Genomic DNA, 20,804 nt, shown 5'->3' on the forward strand with positions numbered 1-20,804 from the left:
GGAGTGCCCGGCAAGGCCCATGGTGAGGGCTGGCAAAGGCGTGGTGTGGGGGCGGCTGGGCTCCCCACAAAGCACCAGCACCACCTCCCGCCCCATCTTGAGATGCTCAGGCGGCACTGGGGGCCCTGGCTCTGAGCACCCCACATGTGGGCAGCCTGGATGCCTCCCACGATCCCGAGAGCTGAGCTCAGCCAGAGCACAGGGGACCTCCCGTCTGAGTGCGAGGGTGGAGGGTCTCCAGCCTTGGCCTCCCCAGGGGCCCGCCCCCGCCCCCCTCCCAGGACCCAGGGAACAGGCCCCCAGTGAACAGCTCTCCTGCTGCTGGGGCCCATGGGCTCAGGGACAGGAACCAGGCTGGCTGGTGTCTGGGGGGCTGGGGGCCGGCAGGGTTCTCCAGGGTGGCCTGCTCACTTTGCAGGATCGCTAGATGGCCCCTCGCACGTATGTGCTGTCATGCCCGACTCTGTGGCCCCGTGTGGTCCGCCAGGCTCCTCCGTCCACGGGATTCTCCAGGCAAGAATATTGGGGTGGGTTGCCATTTTCTCCTCCAGGGGATCTTCCCGACCCAGGGATGGAGCCCACGTCCATCAGCAGCTTCCAAAACCAATCCTGATGGCCGGGGGACAAGGAGGTGAGGAAGCTGAAGGTAGGACTCCGGACTCGGTGAAGGGGTTCAGAGCTTGTGGTTTATTGACATGAGCATGGGGGCCCCGGGACTTGTCCCTCAGATGGGGAAACCGCCACCCCATCTGGGAACAAACCCCTTCACATGGAACGCCACTTCCAGGAAGCCCACCGAGATGCACACGGATAAACCCCTGGCAAGGCTGCAGGCATATTTGGCGAAGCCGTGGAGCCTTGGGGGAAGAGCGCAGGCCTCCGGGGGTGCCCACAGGGCTGCAGCTGGAAGCAAAGCCAACAGCCCATCGCACCCAGGACCACCTGATCTGTTTGGCTCAGGGCCGGGCCGGGCCCGGGAGCAGTGGAGCTGTCCACCCTCCCTGGGAATACTGCGGAAGTGGCCAGGACACCCGAGTCCATGGTGGAGCTCCGGCTGTGGGGCAAGGGTGACGGAGAGGGGGAGCCTGAGCGCTGGCCTGGGGAGGGCAGGGGTCACCGGTAGCCAACTCAGGGCCCCAGACTGACAACCTGCGCCTCTCCCTTGGGGCCTGGCCCCTGCCGCTCTCCCAAGCCTGGACGCTGAGGGTGGGCTGCGTCAGGGGGCCCGCCTGCCCACCCTTGCTGGCTATGGAGTGGCCCCACTTGTAAAAGCAGGGTTCAAGGGCTCCGGCTGCCGTCTTCCACACAAGGAAGGTGCCGGCATCAGTAGCTTGCCTCTTCCCCAACCCACTTAATGTTAAGAATAGACACTAATACTTAATCACCCCTCCCTGTGGGCGGGGAGGGTTGCTAGTCCTGGCACCATTGCCCCCGAAGCCCCGGGCAGCCCCGTGCCCTACCGAGGGGACACGGAGGCCCAGGGCCGCACAGTGACCAAGGGACAGAGCTGGGCTTAGGTGGGGACCGTGGTTCCTAGGCCGGCACCCCCGACTGGGGGGACTCTTAAGACCGTGGCCTGAAAGGGCGGTGGGTCAGGACTCGAGGAGGCCAACGATGCCCAGTCCAGGTTGAGGGGGGACGGCCCTGCGACGAGACGCTGCAGGAGGCCAGCCCCTCTTGGCGGGAGAACAGGGGGCATCCCCTCAATGCCCCCCTCCCCAACCTGAGGGCCAGCTGACCGACCCCTGTGCCGAGAAGGCCCAACGAGGGGCTTCTGGCTCCCGGAAGGCGAGACCTTCGGGTTAGACGGAGCAACACCTGCTCACTTGGCCACCAAAGCTCTGAGCTGCGGTGACTAGCTTAAGAGGCTTCTACGGCAAGCCCGGGACCCCGCTCAGACGCTTCATTCCTGCTGCTAGGGCTGGGGGCTGGGGTGGGCAACGCTGAGTCTGGGAGCCGGCCTCACAAGGGGCTCTCAGCCTCCTCCCTGGGTGAGGAGGGCCTGGGCTCCCTTAGTGCAGCCTCCTGGGCCCTGCTGCTGGGGGGACTCTGACCGCCTCCTCCACGCCACCCCGCAGCCTGGGGACCCCCCGCGCTAAGCCCCTCCCACAGCCCAGTCCCCAATGACCTTCTCTGAAGCCTCACCCAAGTCACCCGCCACGCTTCCCCACCCATCATGAAGATCCTACGTCCTCTGGCCAGAGGACTCCCCCCGGCCCCGCTTCCAACTCCACACCAACTTGGGGGGAGCCAACCTGTCACGCACTTCCTGCAGCCTTGGAGCTGCAGGGACCAGCGGGCGACGGGCAGAGGAGGGCAGTGGAGGTTGGGACTGGAGCACAGACTCCCCTCTGCTCTCCCGCTGCCTCCAAACGTGGCCAGGGCCCCTTGGGCGTGCATCCCGACGAAACCAACTCAACCGCTGACATACCAGGCTCTCCGGAACATCCCAGACAGCGGCACGGACCTGCCGTCGGGTGGAGCTCGGTCCCTTGGCCTGGGGTCCGATCAGAGACTGGGGGACGGGACCAGGAGGGTGGGGCGGCAGGTGGGGCCACTGTCACCCCAACTCTGGAGCCCTGAGGTCTGGCCCAGGCCGTGCAAAAGCAGAAAGAACTCTGCTGGGGAGAATTCTGCCCAAAATCACGCCGCTCTGACAAAACAAATCCTGCTTTTGTTAAAAAAACAAAAACCCGCAGCGTGCTCCGGGCATCCATCCAGCCCAGCGGCCCCAGCATTGCCCACAGCTGTTTAAGGCACTTGAACGGCTTATTTACACCACCTGGAAAAGGATGTGTTTCAATCCTGATTGAGGGGAAAAAAATTTCAGTAATACTGCAAAAGGAGCGTCTCACAAAAAGAAAAAAAAAAATTCAATACTTAAAAGTTCCCTAGGGAATAAAATAAATGCGGAGCTCTGCTTAAGTTACATGACCCACGGAGCCTCTTGGCACTGACAGAACATGGACCAAACCTGAAATACTGCTTCTGAAGGAAACGCTTCCCTGGGAGAAGAACACAGACGGGACACATGCGTCTCTGTCTGGGCGTCCCCTCCTTGGAGCACAAGCCACGTGCGGGCACCAGGGGGGTCACAGGTGGGCGCCCCGTCTCTTTCCCATGAGGCCCACCCTTCATACTCGGGCACCGGGAGCCCCGGGCACCCCCCAAAGCCTCGGTCATGGGCAGTCGGGGGGAATAAGAAACCTCTGCGTGGCGCCCAGGGCACTCTGGACAACATCTGCGGCTCCCAGCCTTGCCCGAGGCCCCCAGTGCCCGGCCACCCGGCATGCATGCCCAGTGTCTTTGGTGTGGCTGCGGCCGCCACCCGCAGCCTGGGTCCCGCCCCCCCCAGCCCCTCCGGAACCGCTTTCCTCCACGAGGGTGCTCTCTCGAGGCCGTGGGGGGCATCGCCTGCCCACCTCCCGCTGGGTCCTAAGGCATCTGTGGGGGGATCACGGGGTCGGGGGGCGGGAGTCCGCGCCTCCTAGCTTCGCGGAGCGTCAGGCTCTGGCTCCAGCAGGTCCTGGGGGTCCCGCAGGAAGACCACCACGACCGTGATGTTGTCATGTGAGCCCCGCTCGCGGGCGGCAGCCACCAGCTCCTCAGCCACGCGCAGCCCGCTGCCCTGCGGCCCTGCCAGCTGGCTGCGCACGAGGCTGGCCACCTCCTGGTGGGGGACCACGTCGAAGAAGCCGTCACAGGCCAGCAGCAGGTAGTCCTCGGAGCCCGTCAGCTCCCACGAGGCCGCGTCCGCCTCCCCAGACACGTAGGGCTTCTGGAAGACGTCCCCTGGGCCGGAGGAGGATGGTGGGGAGGGTGGTGAGGGCCTGGCGCCCTGACTGCAGGCCCTGGCCGGCCTGTGGCCACCCCACCTCCAAGGCGTGGCGGCTCACAGGGCACACACTGCCAAAAGGTAGTTTCATGACGTGCCAAGTGCTCTGGGCGGCAGACAGAGCAGGGCAGTGAGAGGAGGGGGCTGGGAGGGGCTGGGCCCCCGGGGGGCGGGTGGGGAGAGAGCTGGGAGGCATTTCTTCAGCCCTGGGGGGAGACGGAAGCCCGCAGTCTCTGGAGGCCGAGGGGAGGAGAGGGACTGCTGCTTCATCTTTAAGCTAGAGGACGCCTCGCCAGCAGGAGAGCACAGCAAGATGGGCCAGCCTCCTTTACAGACCGCCCAAGGATCACCTTCAGCCCTCACCGGGCAGCCAAGGGCTTCCCCCAGACCCTCCCGAGAGACTGTCTTAAGGACGGTGACTTAAACTGCTGTTATCTAACTGGGAGGCAAGCTGCTAAGGCGCCTGCACCCGCTGTGCCGGGCCCCCTCCCACCCGCTGGCCTCCTTACCAATGGCTCTGGACACAGCCAGGGTCCCGTTGACCCTCCAGCAGTCCATGTGCGACACGAAGCCGCCCAGTGCCTCAATGCGGTCCTTCTCATCCTGCGGAGACAGCCAGGGTGGGCCGGGGGGCGCTGGCGGGCGGTGGAGGGGTGTGCCCAAGCCGCCCGAGGGGAGGCAGCACGGGGAACCATGTGGCGGGGAGACACGTCAAACCACCCAAACCGCCCCACTGACGCAGGCGCGGCCAACGGTGCCGCTGCCAAGGCAGACGCGCGGCCCGTCCCCCGCAGCTTTTTGGGCTTGGGGAACATGCTCGCGGCAGCAGAGAGAGCCAGGGCCCGGGTCGCTGTGGGGCCCTCCGCTGCCGTCTCTCAGGGACACGGTGCCTCCCCGTCATGGGCCCCTGGGCAGGGCTGGGTGACGCTGAACAGGCCCTGGATGAGCCCTGAGCAACCCCCCGCCCTGGTCTGGCTCCCTCAAGCTCCACCGCGGGGCTCCAGGCCTGAGAGGGCCGCACAGGCTCGACCCAGCCTCGGGTCCTGAAACCGTCTCCGGCCTCCAGAAGCTCCCAGAGCAGAGGCGTCTCCAATGTGGCTGCAGCCACCCCCGTGCCCGCCTCGCGGCTCCCGTCTCTGCCCCTGCCCAGTCCAGGCGGGGTATCCTGGGGCACAGGCCCCCCACCAGCCGGCCGCCCTCCCACCCCAGCCTCCCCAAGGCCAAGCCCAGAGCTGCTGGCCAGGGGTGGGTTCCCGCGGCCCCACTCATCCAGAGCCCTGTCCACCGCGTCCTCCCATGGGCCCCGCCCTCCCAGCCCATTCACCTGTGCCTCCCACTTCTGAGGAGGTTCACCCATTGCCTGCCACCTCCCCCGTGCAGAGCCTGGGGCTCCACGACCCCAGCCTTGCCCAACTCAAAGGTGGGTGTGTGTGTCTTGCAGCCCCTCCAGGCCCCACACCCCCAGGGAGCACCCCACCACCAGCTCCGGGGCCTCAGGCCAAAGGCATAGCCACCCTCCTGGGTGCCAAGGCCTCCCGGACTCCGCATCCCTGAAGCCCAGACCTTTCCTTTTTGCCCCCCTCGCCTTCACGGGCAGGCCCTCCCCAGAACTGCCCGACAGCTTCCCTGCGACCCGGCCCCCAGCTCGCCCTCTGCCGGCCCCACTGTCCGGAGGCTGCCAGGCTCCCTGCCAAGTGTGTCCTGGAGTCTCAGCAGCGACTCTGCTCCCCCGCCCTCCCTGTCCTCCGGCCGCCTGCTGGGCCGCACCTGCTGCAGGGTCTGTGTGTGTTCGCATCCCCAGCACCTCCTCCCGGCCCGCTGCCCCAGGCCTGGCCCCTCCCAGCTCCAACCACCACCGCCTGAGGCCTCCCCCACAGCCCAGTGCTCCCCGCCTGTGCAGGAGAGGACTGGGCGTTAACCCTGCCTCCTGGGCCGCCTGCCAGCAGATACCCAGCTCCGTCCTGCAGCTCTGGGCTCCATGTCGCTGAGACAAGAAGGGCTCTGTGAGATTCCCGGCGGCCAGCGCGCCCAGCTTTAGGGGACCCGCTGGAGCGAGGCGGGGCGCCCTCCCTCTGGAGGAGCGCCTGGAGCCCCCCGGGAGGATGGGGCCCCCTTACCTGCCGCTCGGGTCTGTGCGGCTCCATCAGCTTCACTGCCTGGCCCTGCCGCACCAGGAGAACCTGGGAGTCCCCGAGCCAGGCCACGTGCAGGGTGTTGCCCGCGATGAGCGCACACACGCCCGTGGTGCCACTCTGCAGCCGCTGCAGGGAGAGGGCGCACGCGGGTGAGGGAGGCGAGGAGGCCGCCGGGACGCGCCCACACTGACCAGATGCCCACCCCGGAACGGCGCTCAGGGGCAAACAGGAACGGACCCGCGCACGCGGGGACCCACGCACGAGGGGAATCAAATCAGCACGCACAGACACTGCCGTCCGCGATGTCGGAAAGCGGACGGCTGGGGGGTCCGGGGAGCCGGGACCATAAAGGCTGGAAGGAACTTCGGGGGTGACGGGGACGTCTGTTACCACGGCGAGAGGCGCACGGGCACAGAAACGCGCGCCACACCCCCCAGCCGGGACTCTGCACACGTGGGACGTCTGTTACCACGGCGAGAGGCACATGGGCACAGAAACACGCGCCACACCCCCCAGCCGGGACTCTGTCACGTGGGACGTCTGTTACCACGGCGAGAGGCGCACAGGCACAGAAACACGTGTCAACACCCCCCAGCCGGGACTCTGCACACGTGGGACGTCTGTTACCACGATGAGAGGCACACGGGCACAGAAACACGTGCCAACACCCCCCAGCCGGTACTCTGGACACGTGGAGCCTGTCACGTGTCAATTACACCTCAGCAAAGGTCAGTCTGGATCATCATAGCCTGAGCTAAGCACCTGCTGCAGGGAACCCTTTCTCACTCCTGGGTGCCTGGGTGCCCACCCCGGGGTCTCGGACCTGGAAGCTTTTCTGTTCAGATGCAAAGTCCAGCCTTGTTGAGGGTCTGTGCTCAGACTGTGTCCCCTTCCCCACACCCCCTCTGGAGCCACCTGGCTGTTTCCAGGTCTCTAAAACCATCTTAGCATCCACCTTGAGGGCTTGGAGGACCCTGAGGTGCGAGGGGACGGGAGGTGGGCAGTCAGGTCAGGAGCCAGATGCACCCTTTTTTCTTTCAGAAACAAACAGTGGGTCCATGTAGCTGCCGACACCCGCAGTCCGGGCCGGCCTGCCTGGGGGGCTGGGGGAGGTGGTTCTAATGCTACAACGGTAACACCTTGTTACTCTCTGTCTCTGCGGTCAGGCACCTCTCACGTCACCACGGCAGAAAGATCACACGCTGCGATGCAGGCTCCGATGACAGAGTTTTTAGCAACAAGGTGTTGTTTAAGGTGCCTGCTGTGTTCAGACATGACGCTGCTGCCTGCTTGCAGATGAGGGCAGAGTGCAAACCCAGCCTTTATCTGCACCGGGAGCCTGACAGTCACGTGACTTGCTTCATACGCGCACATCGCGGAGGTGGTCTGGAACCTAACCCTCGAGGCCTCTGAGGTCTGCCTGCCCTGATCCTGTGCTTCGTTTTCTGCATTTTACGATGCGGAGACGAACCGAGGGCCTTCTGAACCCTGAAGCGGGCCCTCGCTCCCAGAGCTAACTCCGAGAGAGTGCTACTGTCTCCCCTGACGTGCTCCGGCTGCTGGGGCCAGCTGGTCTGAGCCCAGGTGCTCAGCCACTTCCATGGTCCCTGGCCCAGGCCATCTTCCCCGCCCTGATGGCTAGGGACCGCCCCGTGGCCCAGAGCCCCTAGGTCTAGTCAAACCATCCGATTCTCAGCTAGCCGCGGTGCCTGCCCACGGGAGCCACGCCGTCTGCCCCCTGGCCAGCCTCTGCCCCCTGGCCGACCCTGGGGGCTTCCCGAGTGGCCCTGGCATGGCGTGGCGTCTCCTCTTGGGAACCATGAGGAAGAGCCCCGCGCCTGTCATCCCGCCGCCCCTGATTACGAGACAGTCTCGCTGCCCGCCCTGTGAGGCCCGCACACCCTCTGCTGGAGAGAGCCCCACGCGGGTTCCGGCCACAGGCCCGTTGAGGCAGGAGCAAGGGGACGCGCTGGCCAGCGGGCTTCGGCAGGGGCCCTTCCGCCGCCTTCCTCGCAGAGGCCTGTCCCGGCGGCCCCACTCCGCACTCACCTCTCGCCGGGCCTTCCAGAGGAACATCTCGTCGGTGCGGCGGAAGGCCGCGCGGAGGGCCTCCGCGGGGTCCGCGGCCAGCTCCGGCCGGCGGGCGGCGACCGCGTGCACGTGCACGGATGCGTACCTGGCGGCGTCCGCTCCTCCGTGCCCGTCGAACACGGCGAAGTAGGCGCGGTCCACCGAGTCCTGGCGGGGAGTGCGGGGCGAGGTCACGGCCTGGGCGGAGCCGGGCGCTGGGGGACCGCACGGCCTCGCCACCAGACAGGCTGAGCTGGGGGCGGGTTGGGGGGTGGTCTTGGGGAGGACGACCCTCGGCAGCCTCAGTTTCTGCTCTGGCCCGGCTACGGGGGCGCGTGCACAAGGGCAGCGGCCCCAGACGGCTCTGGGGGGTGGGCCGGGGTAGAGCTCAGCAAGCAGGGGGCCGGGTGGGCGGGGCCCGGGCCTCCCCGGCCCAGCGCGGCGGGGACGATGAGCCCGGCTGCCCAGAGCTGGGCAGGTGCTTACGGCAGCCGTGGGCGTCCCACTTGCCTGGGCTCCGGCCGGTGGCCCCGCTGGGCACCAGGGTCCCCTCCCACCCCGGGCCCCCACTGACCTCCAGGCCGAAGAGCAGGTTGAAGGCGGGGAGGCACACATGCCGGTCCTCCATCCTGCGGCGGGCGTTGCGGATGGCGTGCGCGGAGACCAGCCACTGCCGCTGCGGGGCCCGGGCTGCTGCGGGCACCTGTTGTTGCCACTGGCCGCACGCCTGCCAGAGGCGGTCGAAGAGGCTCCGCGCCAGGCCCGCGGCGTCCAGCACTGAGGGGCAGGACCGGGGGCTGTTAGGGAGGCAACCCCGCGGACCCCTGGGGGCTCCCTGATCCCACCCCTGCTTCCCAAGACCCCTGGAGTCCATCAGCCTGACTGCCTGGCCCCCTGGGCACAGCAGCCTGAGGACCCCGCTCACAGCCTGTGTCGCCAGTTACAACATGCCTGGTTTGGAAACACACACGCACACAGGGAGCCCCTGCCCGACTGCACGGCTGCGCCCCAAAGGAAAGAGCCAGAAACGCAAAAAGTTTAAGAACAAGCACAGGGCCGCTGACTGTGCATTAATGGAAACAATATACATCCAAACACAGAGTGAATTACGGTCTGTTTTCCCAATGAAGGACTAAGAATTAATCTGTTATTCTCACACACAGCACCCCGGACAGCGGTCAGTGGAAGGAAGGAAGGAAGGAGCTCCTGACGCACACAGGCCTGGTGACTCTCCAGGGAACCCCGCGCAGTGGAAAAAGCCCATCGTGCGTGACATCACTTATCTGCATCCTCGAATGATAAGAACATAGGGATGGGGGGCTGTCGGGGCTCAGGGTGGGGGCAGGCGGATGTCAGGGCGGCCACAGCGGTAACGTGACATCCATGTGGGATGAAGCTACGTCCAGGCCCTCTCGTGCTACTTCATCGGTTTCCACTGGGGGACAAAGATGCGGGGTCCTCACTGGCAGTTCTCACGACCGAGGCCACGGCTACCCGAGGGTCAAGTTGAATTTTAACAAGTTCAGGGATGGAACGGAAATCGACTTTGCAAACATATGAAGTGCTTCCGTCACAATCTTTTTAAAAAATCAACACTAAGGGGAAAAAATGTGAAAATGAGAGACAGAGGGGAAATTCCACATTTGATCATGAGAACGTGGACACCTCCGACCCACGTGGGCCCAGAGGATTTCAGAGGCAGGAAAGTCACAGACCCCACAAGCTCAGCAGCGGATGTCTGCAGGGCGGGGTCCCGGGCCAGGCTTTTCCTTAAGGACACTGTTTGGTGCTTTCCCCATTTCCCACTGCAACCAGAGGCTGGTTTTGTTTTTTTGGCTGTGTTGGGTCTCAGTTACTGCATGTGGGATCTAGTTCCCCGCCCAGGAAATCGACCCAGGCCCCCTGCATGGGGACCGTGGGGGTCTCAGCCACCACCAGGAATCCCATAGTGGGGCCCAGCTCTCTGGGACGGGGCGGGCAGAGGCTCTCCCCGCCCTGCCACACCTCTGCCCCCGGCAGGGGTTCTTAGAACTCCCGAGCAATGCCAGTTTTGCAAGAATGGCTTCAAGGGACAGACTTGCCTGCACTCCACTCCCATGACAGGGGTGAGCTGATGAGCGTGGCAGGCCCAGGCCTGCTTGGAGGGCAGGGCCGGCTGAGCCGGTCCCCCCTGCCCCGGCCCTCGGAGCCCCCAGGCCTGGCTCTGGGCTGTGAGCCGCACCAGCTCCTTTCCGCCAGCAGGTGGTGCTGGCTTCCTGCCGAGGGGCCAGGGGCATTTGTGGGCTGGCTGGCAGGCTTGGCAGAGGACAAAGGCAGTCTATCATCACCCGCCTGCCAGCCTTGGGGCAGGAATGCGTGGCGGGGCTGGGCTGGAATGCGGCTGGGCAGGGAGCCAGGGAAAAGGCCGCGTGTGTGTCCCTGTGCCCTGCATGTAGCACTGATGCTGGGGGCAGTGATCACGTCAGGCGGTGCAGGTGCCAGGTAACCCCTGTAACGTGTAACGGAGCAAACCGACGTGCCGTGCGTTCACGTTACACGTCACAGCTCAGTTGCGTCTCAATTAAAACCAAGGACAAAGCAGCAGTGGGTCGGGAAGGGGCACGAATGGAGAAACCTGTGGAGGCTCTCGCCGCCTGCTCCCCAGGGCCGGACCCCGGGACCCACCCTGTCCCCGGCAGGCATCCCACCTGACCCCCGCACCCTCCCCAGCCTGGTGAGCACGCAGGAGCCCAGGCCCTGCTCAGGGTGGGCCCACCAGACGCGCCCCACAGCCTGGCCCAAGGCTGCAGTCCTGGTGCAACCTGAGCTGACCTCCACCCCGGGGAAAAAACTACCAGGAAAGCGACTGAAGAGCCTGCAAAACAGGGCCTGCCCGGTGGGAGGCTCACTCCTGGCTGGGCTCCTCCGGGTGTGGACTGCAGGCTCGGGAGCAGGGCACTGGCTCTCAGGGATCCCCGAGTCACCGCCCGGCCGGGTTCCCAAAAGTTCACAGCTGAGACACGGCCTGGACTCTCAATTTTCTACCCCTGGACCCTGCGGCTGCCCCCGAAGCCAGCTCCCACGTCACCACCGTGTCGCGCAGAGGTGGGAGGGCAGGCCCGCGAGGGCTGCAGGCACCCCGGGCTCCTCCGGACAAGGCTGTCCACCGCCCAGGCTGCGCGGCTCGTCCTGCACGCTGGGGAGGCCTCTCCTGGGGCTTGGACTCTGCCACCCTGTCATGAGCCCGGCGCTGCCCACCCGTGAAACGGGAAAGCAAAGGAGGCCAGGTGGCCTGACGCTCCCCCGCAGCCTGTTTCCCACGAAGCCCCTGGGGCCCCGGAGCGGGAACTCACGTGTCACAGGGGCCTTCTCCTCCGCTCTGTCCCCTCTGTCCCCGTCTTCCTCCTCCTGCTCCGGCAGCTTCCTGAACTCAGAGAGGTCAGACTGCAGCAGCTGGGAAACCGCCTCGTGGGCCAGGCAGGCGGCGAGTGATGGCGGCGCGCTCCTGGGGACGGGGGCCTGGAGTCAGGGGCCCGTTCCTTGCAGGAGTTGGGACCCTGGGGTCTGCCCCGCACTCCAGGGACAACCCTGGCCCCCTTCCCCTCAGGGAGGTCCTTCGGGAGCCGGATGGCCGTCCAGGCAACACCATTTACGGGGTGGTGCCTCGCTGGGGCTGGTGGGAGGGGGACCCACGGACGTGTGAGCTGAGTCTACTGGACGAATGGCCTGACGTCCAGCCTCAAGACAGCTCCTGGTCCCCAATACCAGCCGGGATCCCTGGGGGTCAGGGAGCCCTACGAATCGAGTTGTGTGTGTTACGGAGTCTAAGCCCAGCGCCTCGGCACGTGACCAGGCGTGGAAGCTGGGCTGTTGTAGAAGCTACCAGTTATGACAAGGTCCCCCGGGAGGGAGGGGCGCGGATGCAGTCATGCTGTCATCCTTACTGAAGGGGGAAACGGGGGCAGAGACCCCAGGGAGACACCCTGCGAAGACTGGTGAGCGGATCTCCAGCTGAGGACTGCCAGCAACGGCCAGAGGGACCGGCCCCGCAGACACACGGCTCCGGGACCCCGACCTCCGGAATCTTGGGAAAACATGGCTGTCGTTGAGGCTGCCCAGCCCATGGTGCTTTGTTGCCGCCCCAGGAAAGCAATCCGGGGAGTGCCACACCCACGGGCTGTGAGCCCCCGTCACACGGGGTCCCGGGGGAAGCAGGCCGTCCAGGCAGCTGGGGAAGGGGGCTCTGGGGAGGCAGCTGCCAGGGTGACAGGGTCATGTCCTTGGTGTGGCTGGAGAAGGGATGTGACACCATCTGACCAGGCTTTTTCAGGCCGGCCTGGCCTCGCCGCGAAGGGCGGGCCTGGCAATGGACCGGAAGGGACGGGGCTGCCGTGTGGGGCAGGGACCGGGTGGGTCCGCCGTACGTCTCAGGCTCCCCGGAGGCCAAGCGGCCTGGGGCACGCGGGCACGCGGTCTGGGCGGGAGAATGGGGTGGGGCAGAACGGCTGAAGGGGGCTGGGGAAGTGGGGTGATGCCAGGGGTGCCACCTGGAGCCAAGTCTGGGAAGCGAGACCGGGCTGGCTGCTTCCCAGGGCAGACAGGCTGCGCAGAGCTGAGGGTCAGCGCAGGCTAGGGTGGGGAGCAGGAGGGGCCAGGAGGCCTCCCGGCAGGAGAAGAGGGTTGCACGAGGGCTCCGGGAGGCCTAGGGTGGAGAGAGCGAGGCCAGCAGGAAGCAGTATGGGAAACTCTCACCATGGGCTCTGGGGCGTGCGGGCACAGCCCCCAGACTCAGGGACCGGATCCCACCATGGAAGGCCCCAGCTCTCTGGGTCCCAGGGCTGGCATCCTGGCCTGTCCCCGAGGCCAGGCACACCCAAGGGCAGCTGGGCACTGTGCTGGGCGGAACCAGGCCCTCCCGACGGCTGGGCGGGTGTGTCCCCCTGGGCAATCTCTGGTGAGTCTGCAGAGGGCCTGAGGGAGCTGCTGGGATGAGTCTGTCGTCTTTTTTTAAAAATGAGAAGCTGACTCAGGGGCACAGCCCCTGGAACCCGCCTTTGAAAAACAGCCAGCCGAGACCTGAGGAGCATGCTCCTTGGCCCCACGGGGATCTCCTGCCTTGAGCTGGGCCCCCTTTCCCGGTGGGGAGAACTGTGCTTCTGCTCCCGGGTCCCAGTGTGGGGCGAGGCCACAGCGGCTTCCTGTGACTGGGAGCCCTGGTGGGGGGGTCAGGGAGGTGGCTTCCGGCCTTGGGGACAGGACAATGTCTGGCTGTGGGCCCCGCCCGGCACCCCGCGGCCACCAAAGACTCCAGCGAGGATGCCTTACGACAGGCACCAGGTACCCAAGAAACGAGAACCGCTCCGGTCCACCGCCTGCCGGGTTCCCAGGGAGCCCGCAGGCCCGCGGCAGAGATGGAACTGCCTCTCAGTGACTGCGGGTTCCGGCCTGCCCGGGGGCCTGGGACGTGACCCCTGACGAGGAGGAGGAGGAGGAGGCTCTCACGCAGGATCCATTCACAACCAGCACACTTGGGCCTGGACGCCCAAGCGCCTGCACACGGGCTTCTGGGTGTGCAGGTGGGCGCTGATCGCCAGACGGGAGACACACGGAACAGCCGTGTCCACACAGGAAAGAAAAGCTGGGGACGACGAGAGCAACAGAAAGCAAGTCCATTCAAACGGCTGGAGGGCCTTCCCCGCTGGGGGCTTGGGTGCTGTCCCTGTTCGGGGACCTGAGATCCCACAGGCCGCATGATGCAGCCCAAAAAAAAAAGGCTGGAAAATAGGACTTTTAAAATAATGCGTTTCAAGGTCCTTCGAAGGGCGTCCCTGGCTGCTCAGTGGTAAAGGATCCACCTGCCCACACGGGAGACGTGGACTCGGTCCCTGGCGTGTGAGCTCGTGCGCGCCGGCAGGGGTGGGTAACGAAGCCCCCGTCAGCGCACCTACTGGGCCTGTGCTCTAGGGCGACTACCGAAACCCGCTCGCCTGGGAGCCCCTGTTCCACAGCAGGAGCAGCCCCCGCTCCCGCACCCGGAGAAAAGCCTGTGCAGCTCGAGACCCGACACAGCCAGAAACAACAGAAAGAATGTGGAGACGACTGTTCAAGGTGGAGGATTCCCTGGCGGTCTGGCCGCTAGGACTCTGCGGTCTCCCTGCAGAGGGTGAAGGTTCAATCCCTGGTCGGGAACTGAGATACCGCCAGCTCTGCGGCTGTGACCCCCGACCTCTCACCCGTCACCAGCTGCAGGCCTGCACTGTCCGCCCGCATGGACGCCTCGGGCCGACCCCCGTCTCTGGCTCAGGCCCCTCCCTGGGCAGGAGGGTCCTCTCGCCCTGTTCAGGCCTGGCAGGGACAGCGGCCCAAGGGGCTGCTGCGGGCTCGGGGCCCTTGAACATCCCTTCCACCCCCCAAGTGCCACTGTGGTGCCCGGCCCCTCGTCTCGCCCCCCCGTCCAGCCCCCCAAGCCCCAGTGTGGCCTCAGCCAGCCCCAGGCCCGCTCAGCTCCCCTGGTGTGCCTCTGAACTAGTTCCCCAAAGTAAGAGCAGCCAGCCTCACCCTCTGCATGCACCACACAGACAGACAGGCCACCCGCTTTCGGACCCGCGGCCGTCATGCCCCCGCGGCCGACTGGACAGGCCTCGGGCCCCTCCCGGCAGTCGCCGGGGCTGCAGGGCAGGAGCTGGCCTGCCTCCAAGGACGCCGAACGCCAGCACTGGGGGTGAACAGTGATGGGTGAGGCCTCTGGGAGGGATGAGGCTCTGAGGCTGCCTTGTCCCCCAGCCCTACCCACAACCCTCTCCTTGGGTGGCCCGTGGCTCTCGGTTTCCCTGACTCCCGCTAAGCTGCTCACGTCCCTCTGACCTCAACTTCGTGGCCTGGGCAGTGGGGACGCGGCCACCGCCACTCGGGTCTGGGTGGCTGGGGGACAGCGTGGCCTCGGGCCAGCCTCTGAGCCTCTGCCGCCCCGTCTGTGAGGGGACAGAAAGGCGACTTCGCGCCAGTACCCACGAGGGGATGGACTGAATCCCCCGGGAAGACCCGCCGAGGCCCCCGGTCAGAGGGGAGCCTGCCGGGGAGCAAGGCCTCGGCAGGTGGGGGACGGGGCACACGGGGGCAGGGCCCCCAGCCCCACGGGACGGGCGCCTTCACAGGGAGAGAGGCACAGACGAGGGCCCCAGCACACTCACGGCCGGGCTGGGCACATGCCGACGGGCCAGGTCGCACGTGGGGTCGGGCTGCACTCGCAGCTGAGACCAAGGTCGGGGCGGCCCTAACTGCCGGCCGCCTGGGTGCGCAGACGGGGCCCTCGCGTTGATCAAAGACCCCCACCCCGCAGGCTGCAGCCCCAGGAAACCAAGGTGGCTGGTGGTGGGGGGATTCCCATGTGCAACATGATCGGCAGGAGAGGAAGGTGCGAGTGAAGCCGACAGGGTGGGAGTCATGGTCCTGGCCCCCCCCGCCCCACCGCCCCTGGGTCCCTCTCCCCGCCCCTGGGTGCCTGTTGGGCTCCCGGTCCCCTGCCCCTGCCCCACCCCTGGGTCCCCATCCCGCACCCACACCGCTCACCGGCTGCTCAGGAAGCCCATCACCACCTCGGCCAGCTCGCCCTCCGCCTCCTCGAGGGTCAGCACCGGCCCTGGCACCTTCCATGGCAAGGGGCTCTCTGGGCTCAGTGGAGCCGGGAAGTCGCAGAGGAGCGTGTCCAGGAAGCCGGGGGTCTCCTCTGCCATCTGGCCGTTCTGTTGTGGGGCCCCCGAGGCCATGCCCAGGGCATCGGGGGGGCAGGGGAGCTGCTGCCGGGGTCCTCGGTCTTCTCTCTGCAGGGAGACGCAAGGGTCAGCGCCCGGGGCTGGGGGTGACCGTGCCCACACCCTGCAGCGCTGAGTGCCCACTTTTCCCTGCTTCCCCTTGGAAGCCGGGGCCACACCAAGACCGGGGCTCCAGGCGGAAGGGCAGGGCCACCCACCCTCGCACGCAGTTAGTTCTGAGGCCCATGTGGGAGGGACAAACCCTGATGGGGGATCTGAGGGGCCTAGAGGGGTGGATTCTGGAGACAGACCCGGGTGTGGGTGTGGTGCAGAGGGATCCCGGCTGGAAGCAGAAGGCGTGCTCCTGGCAGAGAACAGCCTGAGAGGTCAGAGGCAGGCAGGAGTGGGGCTGGGGCCAGGGCCCGGAGGCAGGCGGACGCGGCCTGTGGCCTGTGCAGGGGGTTCATGTGCCCCGGCGGCCGCCAGAGGCAGCCCCGTGGTGCAGCAGAAGGCTCCCCCAGGACACTCGGGGCCTGCGGGAGGTGGTCAGGCCTTCCGTCCTCCCAGGAGGAGTCCCAGGCCTCCTGAGGCTTAAAGGGCTTGACCACGGGGTAAGTGTCCCCAAACATCCCAACTGTCCTGGGCTTTGAATGGCTGGAGGATGGGGGACCCGGGGGCCCCCAACCCTCTGAGGATCAGAGCTCCTAACTCTGCATGAGTCTCTGGGAAGGACGGGTGGGTGTGGGCTTGGGGGAAGGGAAGCAAGACGGGTGATGAGCGGAGGGTCTGGGGGGCAAAGAGAGGTAAGTTAAGAAACACATGGAGCAGGAAATGGCAACCCACTCCAGCGGTCTTGCCTGGAGAACTCCATGGACAGAGGCTACAGTCCATGGGGTCACAGAGAGCTGGACACGACTGAGCGACTGACTCGCACGTCCGTTCTATGGCGCTGTCTCTGTCCTTGCGTAGAGACATGTGTCTTTAGGAGAAACACGAAGGCAACTTACAACGCCCTTTCATATTTAAGAAGAGAAGGTTCTGGGGACAGGCTCAACGCCCTTTCGTATTCAAGGAGAGGAGGTTCTGGGGACAGGCTCAACGCCCTTTCGTATTCAAGGAGAGGAGGTTCTGGGGACAGGCTCACGCTCACAGTCAGCCCCCATCTGCTGACAATGAGGGATCACAACGCAGCCCCCGGCCCAGAGAGCACACGGGGCAGAAACGAGAGCACCACGCAGTGGCGCAGGCCCGGCTCCCTGCAACTCCAAACCCTGAAATCGCTCGTGAGTTGTGTGATCAGGGTCAAACGGGAGACAGCCGCTCGCAAACCTCCCAGGACTGGAGGGCGGCACACAGCGGCGATCCGGAACCTTCACCTTCCACCTCGCTGCCAGGGCGGCCTTGGGGGTGTTTGGGGGCCTGGCCTGGAGACGCTGTTCCCTGGGCCTGGAGCCCACTCCCCTCTGCAGCAGCTGAGCCCGGGCTCCGCTCTGTGCCCAGCGCCCCTTCCCCTGTGGGGTGCTGGCTGGCGACTCTCCTCGGAGGGGCAGGTGGGCATTACCAGCACCCCAGCTTTGCTTTCACAGCACCCGGCAGGACAAAGGGCCGGAAATGAGCAGGACGCGGCGCAGCCTTCCCCGGGACACCCGGGGTAAGGGACGGGGCGGTCTCCTTCCTGTCCATGCTCTTCTCGACCGGCTCCGGGATCCAGGGCGCGTCCCATGGCAACGGGAGCCCAGGTCGAGAGACGGCAGGAGGGAGGCAGCCCTGGAGGGTGGGCCGGGGCCCTGGGCTCTCCCGGGACCACCCAAGGAGCTGGTCTGTGAGGACGGAGCCTGGTCACCGCTCAGCAGGCCGGCAGGACGCGGCAGGGCCAGGCCGGGTGTGAGCACCGGTGGGAGGGGGCTGGTGAGAGGCCGGGGCAGGACCCGGGCCTGAGGACCTGCAGGGGGCGAGGGAGGGACCCTGGGCTGCTCGACCCGTCTGGCCCAGCGTGGCCCGTGGCCAGGCCCTCTCGCTCTTGCCATGAGGCCCCCCAGGCTCCGCTTGCAGTGGAAATAACGACGCTGCCGCCTAACACCCGCAGGGGACCAGGGCGGTGCGGGCCCCTCAGGGGCCTCTGGCCCCTCCTCTCACCGCCCAGATGCGGCAGAGAAAGGGCCGAGCCAGCTACCCAGGGTCCCCGTCACGGGCCTGGCTCCCAGCCCACTCCTCGGGGGCTGCTGACCTCGGGGGCTGGCCACTCCCAGACCCCTCCCTCATCTCTGCGCCCGAGACCCCGAGACCCGCGCGCTCTGCCCCACCTTGGCCGAGAGCCCCACAAAGTCTTCAGGGTTCTACAGCCCTTCTGCTCACACCTGACTTGTCAAAGTCCATTTTTCTTTTCCTTTTTCCATTTAAAATATCTACTTTCCTCTAGTTTAGCCATCTTGACTTAGAAGCTCAACTCGCATATTTGTAAGCCTGGGTTTTTCTCCACCACATAGACAAGGCAGCTACTTGTGGCCTCCTGCTTGATTTCCCAACAAGAGGGAAAAGAGAAAGAGAGCCTTAGGAAGGGAAAACTGCACCACTGTTACAAAAGCATCGTCTTCATTGCTGCAAACTTTTCTGTAAGTGGAGAGTCTTATTTCTTCATTCTTATATTCATAGCCAGTGGGAAGAGTACGGTGGAAACCTTTCCAGATCTTTTCCTATGTGTATATTTTCTTGTTTTTAATACATTTAAGGTAAAGCAATGTGTATGCTCCGTCAAGTCTGACTCTGTGGCCCCATGGACTGTAGCCCGCCAGGCTCTTCTGTCTATGGAACCTTCCGGGCAAGGATCCTGGAATGGGTTGCCACTTCCTGCTCCAGAGGATCTTCCTGATGCGGGTCGAACCCGCATCTCTTGTGTCTCCTGCATTGGTACATGGATTCCTTGCCACTAGTCCCACCTGGGAAGCCCAAGGAAAGTATACATAACACAGGATTTATCATTTTGTTCATTTTAAGTGTGGGTTTCCCTGATGGCTCAGTGGAAAAGAATCCACCTGTCAATGCAGGGGACGAGGATTCGATCCCTGGGTTGGGAAGATCCCTTGGAAAAGGAAATAGCAACCCACTGCAGTATTCTTGCCTGGAGAATCCCCCTGGACAGAGGAGCCTGGCGAGCTCCAGTCCACGGGGTAGCAGAGAGCGAGACACGACTGAGCAACTAAGCAGCAACACACGACTGCAGCTCATCCTCTACTCGTTTCAAGCGCGCGGTTCTGCCGCACGAAGCGCGCTCATGCTGTGCAAACACGCTTTCACAGGACTGACTTCTCATGAGACTGTAGCCTGTCCCCCACCATCCCCACCGGGTCTCCGGGTGTAGCAGCACCCTCTATGCGAGGCCCCTTTGAACACAGCTGCTGGCAACATGAGGGTGGAGAGGCGGGTGTCAGCTTCCTCCCAACACCCTCCGCAGGTGCGGCCTGAGGCCTGGCCCCTTAAAAGAGGAAGCTAAGACACTCGGTGGAACATGGTGGGCAGCAGACAGGTCCTACAGACAGTGCTGGCTTTGGGCCACATCAGAAAGGAATTCTAGGAATGAACCTACGGAGGTTGGCCTAGCGGCCTGCGTCCTGTTTACCTCTCACGACTGTGCTGACTACAAGCCTGGACTCAGCCACTCTGCAGTGAAGAAACAGGCTCCGGGAGGGTCAGCAAACCCCCACGGAGGCCGCACAGGCAGGAAACGGCCAAGCCGGGATCAGGTGGGGTCATCCCGGCCTTTGTTATTCCCAGCTCAGTGGCAGGAGAAAAAGACTTGAAATGTGACCATCGGCCGGATATGGCAGGAAAGGCAGAAATGAGCCTCCAGTTCTATGTCCTGCGGCCCGGGGGGCACAGCTCGCCCTCGGAGCCTGCCCCAGGGTATGTCAAGAGGACGTGTGTCACCCAGCACGTGTCACTAAGGGCACGGTCCCCGCTGGGTGCCAGGCTGCAGGGCAGGGGCCAGCACCGTCGGGAGGGCCTGGCGCTATTAGGCCTGGCACGAAGACCCCCACTACGGCCAGCTGCCACTCCCCTGCTGCACAGAGAGGCTGAGGGGCCCGGCTGAAGCCGCACAGCTGCAGCGCGGGGCCTGAGCCTGGGGTTCCATTGCACACGCGTCTGGCTAACGCCACTCCACGCAGCCCGAGCGCTGGGTGGAAACGGAAACACTCGGATACACTCCGGGCCGGGCCCGGATCGGGCGGGGGGGGGCGGGGGGGCGCTGGGGCGGCAGCTGCGGCCCGGCAAAGGTGCGGGGGGCTTGCTGGGGTAGGGGTCTGGGCCAGGGGTGCGGAGGGGAGCGCGGGACCCCGGGCAAGCGGGCGCGTTGCGCCTCGGCCCTACACCGCGCGCCCCGGCTCGGCTCGGAGCTCCCCGCCGCACCCCCGGGCGCGCAGCCCCCAGGCCCGCCCCGGGCCCCCGACCCCGAGGTCCCCGCCCTGCAGCCCCCAGCCCCTCGCGGCCCCCCAGCCTGCCCTTCTGCCCCCGCCGGCGCACCCCTGCCGTCAGCCCCCCAGCCCCGCGCCCCGCGCCCCCCAGATCCCTACCGGCCTCACCCTCCGCCGCTCCGCCACCGGGCGCCCGCCTGGCCGCCGCTCCGGCCGGCCCCGCCCACTTCCCGTCCGTCTGGCCCCGCCCGCTCCGCCTCCGGCCGGCCCCGCCCACTTCCCGTGCGGCCGCGGCGCAGGCGCAGTCAGGCCCGGGCGGGCGGGGCCGACCTCTGCTGCCCCCTGGCGGCCGCCGCTGCAGGGCGCGGGTCTCCTCCTCCCGTGGCGGCCGGGTAGGGGGACAAAGCCTTCCTCGGGGACGCCCAGACACTCGGCAGCTTGCACAGTCGAGAGCAGGTCAGCGGCTGGTGGAGCGGGGGTGCCACCCAGCACTGCCCGGGGCTCACGACCCTTTTAGGGACCCTTAATTTCGTATTGCCACAAACTGACACAGTATCTGCAGGCCTGGAGGTCAGAAGCCTGCAGGGTCTCAATGGCCTACGTTCAAGGGTCATCAGGGTGCCCT

General features: G+C 65.8%; 1 protein-coding gene across 2 annotated transcripts; it reads right to left on the minus strand.

Annotated features, from left to right (window-relative positions):
* Window positions 1–668: 668 nt before the first annotated feature.
* On the minus strand, window positions 669–20,427 carry PPM1F (protein phosphatase, Mg2+/Mn2+ dependent 1F). 2 transcript variants are annotated; one of them, XM_070385736.1, is made up of 8 exons: window positions 20,348–20,427; window positions 15,589–15,839; window positions 11,373–11,524; window positions 8,615–8,817; window positions 8,020–8,208; window positions 5,953–6,096; window positions 4,345–4,438; window positions 669–3,792 (listed from the first exon to the last, which is right to left on the minus strand). In XM_070385736.1, exons 2-8 carry the CDS (start codon window positions 15,783–15,785, stop codon window positions 3,488–3,490), a joined length of 1,284 nt encoding a protein of 427 aa, XP_070241837.1. In that variant the 5' UTR covers window positions 15,786–15,839; window positions 20,348–20,427; the 3' UTR covers window positions 669–3,487. The 2 variants fall into 2 exon arrangements, with proteins under 2 accessions (XP_070241837.1, XP_070241839.1); XM_070385738.1 differs by having other exon boundaries at window positions 20,339–20,422.
* Window positions 20,428–20,804: the final 377 nt, after the last annotated feature.

This window comes from Bos mutus, chromosome 17 (genome assembly GCF_027580195.1).
Source record: "Bos mutus isolate GX-2022 chromosome 17, NWIPB_WYAK_1.1, whole genome shotgun sequence".
Lineage (NCBI taxonomy): Eukaryota > Metazoa > Chordata > Mammalia > Artiodactyla > Bovidae > Bos > Bos mutus.

Excerpts from the sequence above, each read along its gene's own strand:
- PPM1F (XM_070385736.1), bottom strand. The coding sequence starts at position 15,785 with ATGGCCTCGGGGGCCCCACAACAGAACGGCCAGATGGCAGAGGAGACC. Across the intron at positions 11,525-15,588 it reads ATGGGCTTCCTGAGCAGCCG|GAGCGCGCCGCCATCACTCG; the intron begins GTGAGCGGTGTG and ends CCCCGTCCCCAG. Across the intron at positions 6,097-8,019 it reads TCTGGAAGGCCCGGCGAGAG|CGGCTGCAGAGTGGCACCAC; the intron begins GTGAGTGCGGAG and ends CTCTCCCTGCAG.